This window comes from Gopherus flavomarginatus, chromosome 3 (genome assembly GCF_025201925.1).
Source record: "Gopherus flavomarginatus isolate rGopFla2 chromosome 3, rGopFla2.mat.asm, whole genome shotgun sequence".
Classification (NCBI taxonomy): Eukaryota; Metazoa; Chordata; order Testudines; family Testudinidae; genus Gopherus; species Gopherus flavomarginatus.
The window spans coordinates 81,716,452-81,729,289 of NC_066619.1; the positions used below are offsets into that span (position 1 = coordinate 81,716,452).

At 36.8% G+C, this 12,838-nt stretch overlaps 1 protein-coding gene across 4 annotated transcripts in view; it reads right to left on the reverse strand.

Annotated features, from left to right (window-relative positions):
* Positions 1-12,838, reverse strand: part of FBN2 (fibrillin 2) — a 265,113-nt gene that overhangs the window by 51,241 nt on the left and 201,034 nt on the right. For all 4 annotated transcript variants that reach the window (XM_050945536.1, XM_050945537.1, XM_050945535.1 and 1 more), the window contains 5 exons: positions 9,962-10,030; positions 8,114-8,239; positions 3,314-3,439; positions 2,781-2,906; positions 632-748 (listed from right to left, as the gene is read on the reverse strand). In XM_050945536.1, the coding sequence (XP_050801493.1) occupies positions 632-748; positions 2,781-2,906; positions 3,314-3,439; positions 8,114-8,239; positions 9,962-10,030 (564 nt within the window). The remainder of the gene's footprint in view (positions 1-631; positions 749-2,780; positions 2,907-3,313; positions 3,440-8,113; positions 8,240-9,961; positions 10,031-12,838) is intronic.

A 12,838-nucleotide genomic window follows, 5' to 3' on the forward strand; every position in this document is an offset into this window, starting at 1 on the left:
ACTCGGGAAGTATAATTTACAGTAATGGCCCTGAATCATTACTATGGCTGAAGAATGCTCAGCACAAGTGTTCAGTGGGAGTGAGGAGTGATGCAAAAGATACTTTGAGCCATATTTGCAACTCCTGAAGATGCTGGAACAGACCCTGATGTGATTTACGCCGGCTGTCAATGGCCCCCAAGGACTGTCACAGCAGTTGGGGGTCAGTTGAGTGTAAGGGAGTATCAGTCATGCCTCCTTTACTTCTACACCAGAAGCCAAGAGAGGCGGATGGCACAAAAACCACTATGGCTACACTACTCAAAAGTTTCTCAACGTAGAGGAATCCTCCAGTGGCTGGGACTGCAAAGCACTCCCAGTGTACCAAAGAATCAGGGCTTGCATCTTTTTAAAGAATGAAACAAGAAAATTCTTTAAATGATATCCAAAATGATGATTTCTTGAGCAAGTGTTATCTACAGAAGTGCACAGATGAGATACCAGTATCATTTTCTGCACTTCCTTGCCTTTGCTAGTACCCTGATCAGTTCCGACTATGGTTTTGGGTTTTTTTACGTTTCTTTAAATAGATCCCCATGGGACACCAAAGCAGCAGCAGCAATTAAATTAAAGTTTGGATTAAAGTACTTACCCATACAGTCATTATTATGAGTGAGCTCAAATCCTGGGTAACAAAGACAGTTATATGATCCAACTGTGTTTTTACAAGTTCCATTTCCACATGGATGGCGTTCACATTCATCAACATCTGCAAAGACAAATACATTTGTAGACAGGAACTTGTCTTCCCAATTGTTTGTTAACGTGGTATGCACTCAAAAGGGTCTTGAAAAAGCTCTTTATTCAAGTATTAGTTTCTAGTGTGTTTTTAAGAAAAAATGGCAGTTTTCATCTTTTTTGCAGAATTTTTAAATTTATTTTTTGTAATATGGAAGGCGAGACTTGAAATTTTTTTGTAAGAGTTGGCAGGATCATAGGGATATTTTAACCATATGCAATTGTTTTCAGGTTTATGTTTGAAACCTTATAAACTGTTAAGTTTAAAGTTCTGAAATATTGTTACTTTTTTAAATAATCAAAGTTTGGATATTTGGACTTAGAACAAGTCAGCTGCCAAGTACCCTGTACAAATAATTTGAATGGGATTCAATTAAAAAAAATTGAGAAAAGGAAGACACACATAGACACACAGCAGCATATGACGAAGTTTCCAATATTTGTATAATAAGGAAATTAGAACACTGTCTATATTTCCAGAGGGAAACTGAACTCCTGTTTAGAGCCAGGGCTTATTTACAAAAGCTGCAGTAGCTATATTTGGCTGTTTTCTCAAAGCATTAACCAAACAGTGACACAAAAGGAACTGCATACATGCATTACCTTTTCATAATAATATAATGTCTACAATTTTAAAAATCCAAACAGACCATAAGGTCAAGAACAAGAACCTTTGGTTTTGTGATTTATGTATCTTAATGACATCTCTTTCACATCACCATATGAGCACAATGAGAATAGGGATTTAATCATATTAAGTGCCCTTCAATATGAAGACATTCATCATCACGTATCACTGGTCTACAATTTTTGAGAAGTTGTCTGCTTCAGAGATAAAATGTGATATTTATTATGTATTTTGATGTGCTGAATTCAAATGACAATTAAAACAACTGATTGGCTACTGTTTCTAAGATATTTAAGTTTTTACATTTTATGTCTATGTATATTGCGTAGATAGTAGAGTTTTAATCATAAATTGTAAACCTAGGTCTTTTCATGTGTTTATGGTTGCTTTATGTTTATGTAACACTTTAAAAATCAGCAAAAGGGTTATATAAATAAAATTTTTTATGAAACAAAAGACTATTATGTACATAGTTTAGTCCTATTCATTGTCTACTCGGCGCTTCTTGGCTTGTCTCTTGTATTCATTAAATGGAGCATCTCTTGTCACTGTCCAGCAATAGTCTGCAAGCATTGATGGGCTCCATTTGCCTTGATAGCCTGCCAGGAGATTCCACTGCTGTAGTCTGGAGCCCAACAGCTCTGCCTTACTCTTGGGTAGTTCCAAATCCCTGACAAGGTCATTCAGTTCACCTTGTGTTATGAGGTGTGTTTCAAAGGAGGAGGATGGGAGAAAATATGGGTCCTATGACATTGATGGTTCAGGACCAGAAGTTTCATCCTCTTCCTCGTCTGACTCAAGTGAGAATGATTCTGGTGCATCAGGAACAGGCAGTCCTTCTCCGTGGGGTACTGGGCGTATAGCTGATGGAATGTTTGGATAATGCACAGTCCACTTTTTCTTCTTTGACACACCTTTCCCAACTGGAGGCACCATGCAGAAGTAACAATTGCTGGTATGATCTGTTGGCTCTCTCCAAATCATTGGCACTGCAAAAGGCACAGATTTCCTTTTCCTGTTCAACCACTGGCGAAGATTTGTTGCACAAGTGTTGCAGCATATGTGTGGGACCCACCTCTTGTCCTGATCTCCAATTTTGCAGCCAAAATAAGGGTGATAGGCTTTCTTAACCATAGTGGTTATACTGCGCTTTTGTGATGCAAAAGTCACTTCACCACAAACATAGCAGAAGTTGGCTACTCCAAAGCACTTTGCATTTTCTTAAAGGAAATTCTAATTTGTCTAACTTGTCTAATTTGTCTAACTGATACTTAATATATGAAATCAGTACTTTAATAGGAATATAACCTCCTAGTACAATTCAAATTCTAGATACACTCTATTGTCTATAACTCAAAGCATATCCATTCCATACCCATGCACATGGTTTGATCTTGAGATGCCTTAAAACCATTGTGACAGATGCACTGGTAACCTCCTTGCAAGTCCACACACATGCCATGACTGCAAACATTAGGAATTTCCAAACATTCATTGCGATCTATAACAAAAATATAAAACACATGACATACATTACCTTTCTTTCATTCATTTTTCACAAACATGTTTTTACAGAGTTAGTAAATTATTTAAATAATGCTCAGAATTATCCATAACCAAAACTGAATCATTACAAAACTGTTTTTATAGGAACTTTCTTTTTGTTTATACATTTTGAAGTCTCAAACATATTCTAGCAATAGCTTGACCTCAAGAAAGTTGTTTTAAAATCTCATGGAGTTTCTTCTTCTTATGAACAGAGAAATATGGCTAGAGCATAAAGTTTTTACATAGTTTTTACAAGCAAACTAAAATACAATGGTTTCTCTTGCATCTCAACAGGGAACATGTAAATGTGCTAGATACAAGTGGATTCAAGCAAAGCAGTGGAATCAATTGATTTCTTACCAATACAGGCACCATTAGGTGAAAGTTTGAAACCTGCAGCACATTCACAGCGGTAACTCCCAGGACTGTTGATACAGTCTGCATTTCTCTGACAGACATTGTCTCCATTGCTGCACTCATCAATATCTGAAACATAAAGAATCCTAATTCAAATGTCAAGTACCACAAAATATTTATTTGGTCTAGAGTGCAGATATTTTTAGTGCCATGGAAGGATAACATGGAGAATGGAGATTCTGATCCTGATTTTCCTCTCACTTGCACCAGTGTAAGCCAGTCAGTAGAATGAACCAAAGTTAACAGAATTCCATCAATGAAAAACTGGGGTTAGGAAAGAATCAGACCTTATGGATCTAAACCCTGTTGCAATAACTGGGCCTTCAAATTTACCCTAATTGTAAGCTTAACTATAAATGTAAGTAAAAATTCAAGATATGTTACAATAACTATAACAACATATGTTAATGAAAAAAGGTGCAAAAGCAAAACAAAAAGACTAAAATTACTCCAAACAAAAATGCCTATTAATATAACTCAGGGGCTGTGTTAAAAACAGGGGCGGCTCCAGGCACTAGCACGCCAAGCATGTGCCTGGGGCGCCAAGCCACGGGGGGCACTCTGCCGGTCGCCGCGAGGGCAGCAGGCAGGTTGCCTTCAGCAGACCTCCCGCAGGTGTGCTGCAAAATCCGCGGGACCAAGGACCTCCCGCAAGCAAGCCGCCAAAGGCAGCCTGCCTGCTGTGCTTGGGGCGGCAAAATACTTAGAGCCGCCGCTGGTTAAAATCATGCTTGGTAAACAAAAAAAGTGCGGAACTGAAAATCAATGAACTGAAATTAGAAATTAGGCCTAGTTAATAAACAAAGGGATGGGCTAGTCCACTCACCAATCCCTTTTTGGGTCCTTAAAAAATGACTTTGGGAGAAAAAATGGTAACTGGAGCAAGCTTCATCATCATGGCTGCTATCCCCACCATCTCCTGAGACCTAGGATCTGATTCACTCTAATCCTGAGAGATGTCCTAACCAGCCCGGGCCAGAACAAGAGACCCAGATGACACTGCTACTGCCAACTAAATCTCAAACACCATCTGGCACATGCGACTGTCTGTCCTCCCTCCCTCACCCCAATGTTCTTTTCCTTCTCTACCTTATGTCTTCTCTTTCATCTCTCTCTCTCCTTTTTCCTTTTGTCTAATAGGAGTCTGGCTTAGTTGGTCAGGACTGTATATCCTGTAACACAGCTGTAAGTCTGTGCCCATAAAGAGGCAGCAAAAAGCAGTGCCCCAAGCAGCCCCAATTCTGTTACAAGTTTGCTAGGTCAGGGAGTGCCTGATAAGACCATATGTGGTGCCTGTGCTTTTCCGGTGGTAAGGTGGTAATGAAACTGAGAAAGTCAACCCCAGGAGACAGTGGCTGCATTTTCTCTTTGTTGTTCTTTTCTCTCCCCTTTCATGTGAGTGTCTGTCTTGTTTTATCTTCTTAGGAAATGAAATCTGACTTTAATAACAATAGCAATAACAACATGTGCAGCCTATTTCAACTATTTCTCTTTTCCCCACAAAAGGACAGTTATTACTATCTTTAATGCCATATTAAAAAAACCCAGTCAAACACGGGCTTTTTTTTCTTTCTAAAATCTCTCCCCAGATAAAGGGAAAATATCCCAAAAAGAGTGTTAGTAAACTAAAAGCCTTATTTAACACATGACATTTCTTTAATTGCTTTTCTGTCTTTTCTGTATCTTTAAGGTAAGGTTACAATTATTTTTAAATGGTGTTTTTGCCATGGTACTAAGCAGGCTACGGAGTATGCCAAACCCTAACCTTTTAAAAAACTGTTTAATGCTGAACACTTTCAAAGTCAAGTTAACACTTTTAACTCTTTGGGTCCATAGATTCTATCTAAATTAATACAAAATTTTATGTCCCTGGGTGAGTCTAAAGGGTTAATATGTACTCAAAAAGCTGGCAACTTGGCAAACAGACAATTATTTTACAGTTGGTTTAAAAAACAAGGGTTTATAAACATAAAATTGAGAATTTAAAATGTGTAAAAAACTAGTAAGTTCTTGATACAATGCAGAACTGAAACTGTATTTAAAAAATCCTTATGAGAAAGTGTGGGCACGTTGCAAAGGGTCTACAAAATGTGGGGCAGCAGGGAAAGGGAAAAGTTTGCCAATTTTTGCATAAAAGCCATATTTTTACAGTATAACAACTTCAATTCTCAAAAATGTGTTAAAAATCAGCCTTAAACTGGAGGAAAACCCCTGAAGTATTAGAATGTAATTTAACAGTTTGCTTTGCATGATTTTAATCTTTTTTTTAAAGGGTTATCAATTGTTTTATAGCACTTCATTTTTAATCTTTTTACATGTGCTTTGTTTTGTTTTCCCTTTTTCTTTTATTTTAGGGGTTGTAGTTTTTGTAAATGGTAAAAATGCCATAGGTTTAATGTAAAGGCATTTTTTAAAAGTGGCAAAAAGGAAGTGTAGTTGTAGTGTAGCAATTTTGACTAAAAGCAGATGTTGGGTAACCCTCCTGTTAGCAGAACGCCAGCTTAATTCAGCACTGCTACTGCACTGACTGTGAATTAAATTTCAAGAAGCCCCCCTAAAACAAGGAGTTTTGCAGAACCAAACCTTGTGATGGTTTTGGGTTTTCCAATTTTTTTCCTGTTTAGTTTTTAATGTCAATAATTATTGTTGTTTTGTGCATGTAAGATAGGACGATGCTAGTATTTACAGGTTGGATCACCATAGTGGGGTAAATTGCCACAATGGCCATGTTGTCCTCACAAATGTTGATGAAGCAGGAGGGCAGGGTCTGTCATAGTCTAAAAATGCCTGCAAATTTTTACCACCCTTGGACATTGCAAAAGGCTCATGAATGCAAAAGCAGTTCCAAAGACATCATTTTGTTGATTCTTTTTATAAAGGGCAACATACTTAGGTAAACATGCCATCGGGGTAAAGTTTTTCTCCAAATAAGCAAGTGTATTAAATTTTTTACAGTTGTGTAAATGTGCAGCTTTAAATAGTTTTAACTGTGTAACGGGGAAAAAATTAAAGAGTTTTTTCCATCTTTACTCATTCTGGGCGTACAGCCAAAAAAGTAATAAAAGCCAGTTTGTTTTTAAACATCTTAAAACGTATAAGAGTACCAGATCTAAGTTTTGTTTTAGCTATAAATAAAGTTGCACGTTTTTAGCTGTTACTATCTGAAAGGTTTTACTGTAAATTTTGTAATATTTAATTAAATGAAATTTGTAAATTCCAGTTAAAATAAAAAATTTGCAATATTTGCAATTAAAATATAGCCAAGTGCCTTATCTCCCCGTACGTGCTCAAAGTAAAATAAGATTTTTGTTTGTACAGTAATTGAAATTTTATGAACCAAAGTCTGACCTGAGGTGGAACTGGTTCATAAAAAAGGAATTAAGTTGCAATAATTTGGCCTACAAATTTGCCCTAATTGTGAGTTCAGCTGTAAAGTAAATGAAAGTTCATAAACTGTCAACAACCTATAAACAAAAAAATTCATGAAAAAGGTACAAAAGAAAAAGAAAAAGACCTTCCAACATACCTCAAGGAATGTGTTAAAATCATACCTGGTAAAGAAAGAAAGCCCAGAACTGGAAATCAATGAAGCAAAACTGATGTGTCATAAATTAGGCCTAATGGTAAACAAAATAATGAGGGGATGGGTCCTTAAAAAAAAAAAAAAGACTCTGGGGAGAAAAGTTGGTTACCATGACACTGACTAATGAAAAGACAAGAGAAGGGGAAGGATGCCCCATCATGGCTGCCCCCCTCTCCCATCACCTCAGACCCCAGATCTTCTTCATCCTAATCTTGAGACATGTTCTGACCTCTGTGTTTGCTATCGAACTAAGCAGTCTATGGTCTCTGTATACCAAATCCCAAACCTTGTTTAAAACTTTTTAACATTAAACAGTTTCCACAATCATATTAACATCTGTAACTCTTTGGGCCCATATATTCCATCTAAATTAATTCAACAGCCCCTCTCTACTATGTTGACAATGGAACTGTAAAAGTCTGTGTAAATAAATAATTAAATAAATGTCTGGGTAAATAAATATACCTATGTAACTTTATATAATTAAAATAAAATAATAATTTAATTAAAACTCTAGGAAAGTGGTGCAGTGTGTTAGTGTTTTAATCTTCTGGGGTGAAATCTTGACTCCTCTGAAGCCTATGACAAAATTCTCACAGAGGCAGGATTTCACCGCTAGACTTGAACTCAAATCCAAGGTTAGGGCAAAAGGGAAAATTATGACAGTGATCTAATTCCAATTCCCACGTTTTACTGTCATAGAAACATTGCACAACTGGATATGACTAATATGTCTCTGCCTAGGAGAGTACTGGAAGAGTAGATCAGGAATGAGATGCATTTACGAAAGTGTGGTATTCAAGAGAGTGCTGTTATTCCCTCATATTTAGGGGTGCTAAATTCACTCTCAAAGGTAAATAAGAAAACAAAACAATGCCTGGTCTAGAAAGGAGAAGGGACTGTTAAGGAAACATGTTTAAGAGTTAGCAGGTTGTGTGAAAATCAATATAACAAAAACTGTGTCATATATTGGCTGGCACATATATTTATTTCTTTAAAGACAAGTACCTCCTAAAGTCATTATGAGATAACCATTGAAAGAATGCCCACAGCCTGTTTCTCCTAAGATATTAATTGCACTGGAATTATGCCCTGATGCTCCCTTACAATAAGCATGCTTGTAGGGACAAAACAGAAAAAAAACCTCTCATTCAGATCACCTTCACAGACCAAGAGTAGGTCACTGTAGCTGAATCCTGTGGGACATTCACAGCGGAAACTGCCAATCTGGTTAATGCAAACACCATTTGCACAGATCCCTGGGATCTCCTTACATTCATCAATATCTGAAAGTGAATATACATTAGTCACACAGAGTATTGTAAGGCTTTATGTACCCCATGGATTCTCTATATTTCATTGTGCTGTTAGCTAAACATATGTAAGAAAAAAAACAAACATGCTGCTGTTGTAAATGATGGGGCAAATAAATTATATGATATTCAGTAAAGAAGCTCAAGATCTGGATTATTAGTTTAAATCAGTTAGGAAGCTGGAAGAAGGAAGAAAAGAGATATGGGAATGGGATAACACAACATTAAATATCTGTTTCCAGTATATAAAGTGTTATGCATGCAGAAAAGTCCCAAAGAAATTAAGAGGGAAGTTTCTTATAGGTAATTATGTAGGAGCAGGATTTTATAATTGTACTATGAGAATTAATGTATGATTTGATTTCATCCTGCCAGCCACCCTTTTTGAATAGCAGAAAGGAATGACAGACCAGAAGAATCTTTATGACTGATTATGGTCACCCTTTTGTTTTAGGATAAGTTGTAATGTTGACTATGGTTTCCTATATGTATTTCAAATTAGGCACTCTAATTAAAAATACATTTCTTTGTTGTAAGGTTTTAGTAAGTAAGAGACAGGATCTTGTATTGTATCTATGTTAAGCAGATTAGAAGAATATTGAGGGCCTGGAGCCCCAATGTGAATTGATTTAGTTATAAGATTTAGCAAGGCTTGATTTACAATATATTCTGCTGAATATACAATACTGCTGTCTGTACACCTCTGAAGGTTTCTGTATGAGATTGTTTGTGTGAATGAGGAATGCGTGCATCAGGAAAAGATAAGTGCGAAAGCCATCACAAATGTCCAGAAGGTCAAGAAAAAGTGAGAGATTTGGAAAGACCAGGAGACAATCAGAAAACATCCACTGTATCCGATGCTAAACATGTTAGCAGCATTGACGACCTCAGAGGTGAGGCAGTCCCGAAGGTGAGACAACAAATAGGAGATAACGATGGGAAGCCTGACAATAACCATCAAATGATAACAGCAGAAAACCCCAAGACTAACACCACTTAAGGACTAATGATTACGTGCTCAATCTAACTGGCCATTAGATTGACTCGAGCTACAACAGACTGGTAACTATAAACATCAACTAGCAGGAGAGAGAGAGAGAGGGTGCGTGGTGTGTGTGTAAAAAAAGCATATGCTAACTGTTGTATTTTCAATAAATGCGGCATATTTGCCTTTCTCCCCTTAAAAGAGGCCATGTGCTTTGTATAGCATAACAATTATTCTTTTAAAGTGTCTTATCAGTCATAACCATGTACTGGGATGGAGAGGGAAAGAATGGTAGCAGTCATAAGAAGACATGACACTAGAAAAATACTTAACAAAAACTGAGATATATAATAAAAATCTTATTCTAAACTTTCTGAAATTGTCAGGATGTAGCGGAGAAACACAGACCATTATACAGCTCCAAAGTGAGAGAGGGAAGCACGTAAAATGCCAGCTGCGGGAAGGGAGATTTTTTTCTTACAACAGTTATATTAAAATAACATTCATTATAAATCCAAGTAGACATGAGTTCGAGTGACCTGAACAAACCACATACTCTTGCAATTTAGGATGTCACCAGAACCCCATGATGGAATTAGAGTTTTATTACATACAGTTGGTATACAGTGTTCATGGCAGTATTATTATATTGCTATGACACACCATGCTGCAAAAAATTACTTGTTGAAAATACATTTAGTAAAACTTACCAACAGCTTTGCCAGTATGGATGTCAAAGGTGAAGCCAGGAATATTCCCACAAATGGTCTTAAATTCCGCTAAACATGAAACAAATTATGCATTTGTAAAGAATATGTATAAGTCCCTCAATAATTATTTTTTAAGTTTCCCCAGCTTTCCAAGAGCACTTCCAGTCAATTCTAGTAGTGATAGGAAACTCTGCAGCTTGTCTAAGTAAAATTTAAAAGCAAATTTGCCAATAAGTGCAGCTGCCACTCAGAAATTCATTCACACTTCTATATATCATTATTTGCTCCACTTGGAGCTAGATCAGATGTTGCGTTTGGGAGAGCAGGCCTTCATTTTCTGTTTAAGTACCCCTCCTCACCCTACTTCTTGAAATTTGTTACTACTTTCTAATCTCCTACAGTTGACGATCTACAGAGGCAATTTTACTAGGGAAACTGAAAGTAACTTAACAGTAAGTAGGTTTTGTTGAATAAATTAACTCTAAAGATGCACACTCGTCTCTCCTATTCTCTTCTCCTCTTCAGAGATTTTTGTAATTGAAATGGCGAGGCACTCAGGGAGAGAGAGGGGACTACTACTCCCTCTTTCAGGGCATCTTGAGGATGCAGGATATAGACAACCCTAATGGCTTTTACTACAATCAGTTGACCCCTGGTTTTCAAGGCAAGGCATGTGACTCCTAGAACGTGGATTTGCAGTGGTGATATATTTAGATTAATTCAGTTACTTGTATGTAAGCTTTTTTCCAGCATTTAGTGGAATCAATTAGTGTAGGGTGTGACAGCAAACCTCTTCTGTTAGTAAAATATTTCTTATTAACCTTCTGAGTCAATAAGACTTTACCAGCACAGCAATGTTCAGAAGAAAATCTTCACAATACATGGTGAAATTTTAAAAGGGAAAAATGGACCCATTTTGATCAACATGTGTAGTTTCGCACAACAAGAAACATCTCTTACTACGTCAAATCTGTAAAACACTGACTATTGGCAGCCTCGTATATCTTGCAGTGAAATAGGGGAGCTGGGACAAAATAACTTTTTGTGTGAATACTTACCACCGAATACTGCCCTGGGACGTGAACATACAGTTCCTATTCATTTCATGATGTATTTAAGGGCAGAATTTGAGACCATGTTGAAATGTTACTAAGCTTTTCTTTCAGTCATTACATCAGCATTAAAACAAAGTGAAAACTGATTTATAGTTTCTGATGTTAAGTTTCCATATTACTAATATTATGAGAAAATAAGGCACAATTTCCAGCAGTTAAGGCTAATTAACCATTAGTACAATCTTCCATGGGATGTGGTGGATTCTCCATCACTTGGGAGTCATTAAATCAAGAAGAAATATGTTTCTAAAAGACAAACAGTTAAATTTGCGAAAGCACTTAAGTGATGTAGGCATCTAAGTCTCATTTACACACTGAGAAGCCTTAGTAGTATTGACTCTCAGTCATGTCAATGCTTTTCAAAGTTTTACCCATGTTCCAGTTCAACCACAAGTTTTTGGGCTTCATGCAGAAGTCACTGGGTGATATTCAATGACCAGTGCTATACAGGAAGCCTAACAGTGGTCCCCTAGTGGCCTTAAAATCTATTAATTATTTTCACTTTCTGATAATTGGTCATCAGCAAAACATTTAGAAAAGCCAGTTTCATCTGAAAACTTTGGGACAAATAAAGGCTCCTCCAGGGGCAGTCATGTTAGCTCCACTTGGAGTCTTAATTTGGTCCTAAGCTTTCAGTTGAAATTAGCTTTTCTAAATGTTTTGCTGGTGACCTGCTATCTGAAAGTGAAAATAATTAACAGATTGTTAGGGGACCTCTGGACGCATTGCGTGTGCACAGGGCAAGAGCAGGCATAATGCAGGAAAAAATAGTATGTGATTGGCTAGTTAAAGACTGTCTCACAATGCATATGGAAAGGCAAAAAATGCCTTAATTTTGGCATTTCCTGACTTTTGATTGCTTGACTTTTGCAACTTTAACATTTTTAAATTTAGATTTTTGTATGTAATTTTCAAATACCATATACTGTACTTATTACTACCTTACATTTCATAAAGACAGTAAGATCTGAGAGTTAACAGTAACTAATCCCTCATGATTTACTTATACCTCAAATGATGAACCAACCAGTCAGATACAATTTGGTCATCAATGAGAAGTGGCAGAGAGGGTAAAAACTTACAAGACTATTTATTTTTGAAGGCTGGAGGGCTGTCTAATGTTAATGGATGTCATTCACATGCATGTGCAACATTAAACTATATAATTTTTGTTACCCAAATACACAAGACAGAGAGACTATTTGTCAAACATAAACATAAAAAAAAAGAGTTATTCAGAAAGAGATGATGTAGAGGCTAAGCTCATCAATATGAATGATATAGTTCGCATCAAAGCATAACACCACTTTTAATGAGCTACGGGGCTGAAGCCAGCAAGCTGGTTATGGTCAATGCACCTTAACCTCTGCTTCTGTGATATGCAGCCTGCACCCAGATTTCAGAACATACTCATTATCTCATAATAACTGTAGCTATTCAACATTTACAATTGGAATTTGTGTTTGATATGCTGCACACAAACCCCTTCCTTAGTGGAATCAGAGGTTCAGAAATGTCTCCAACTGCAGCAAAAACATCTAAAGGAGAAAAGCTAACCAGGCAAAGTCCTGAAACAGAGATACTTTAACTCTGTAACTATTTGCAGAATTTCTGAGGCAGAGAGGTTTTAAAGAGCATTTAAGAACAGCTACAGAGACATTTTCTTATTCAATGATGTCATACAACCATAAATACTCTCTGTATGAGATCCTGACACTGTGATACTATATTTTTTTCATGTTGTTATTGCAGCTCAAGATCA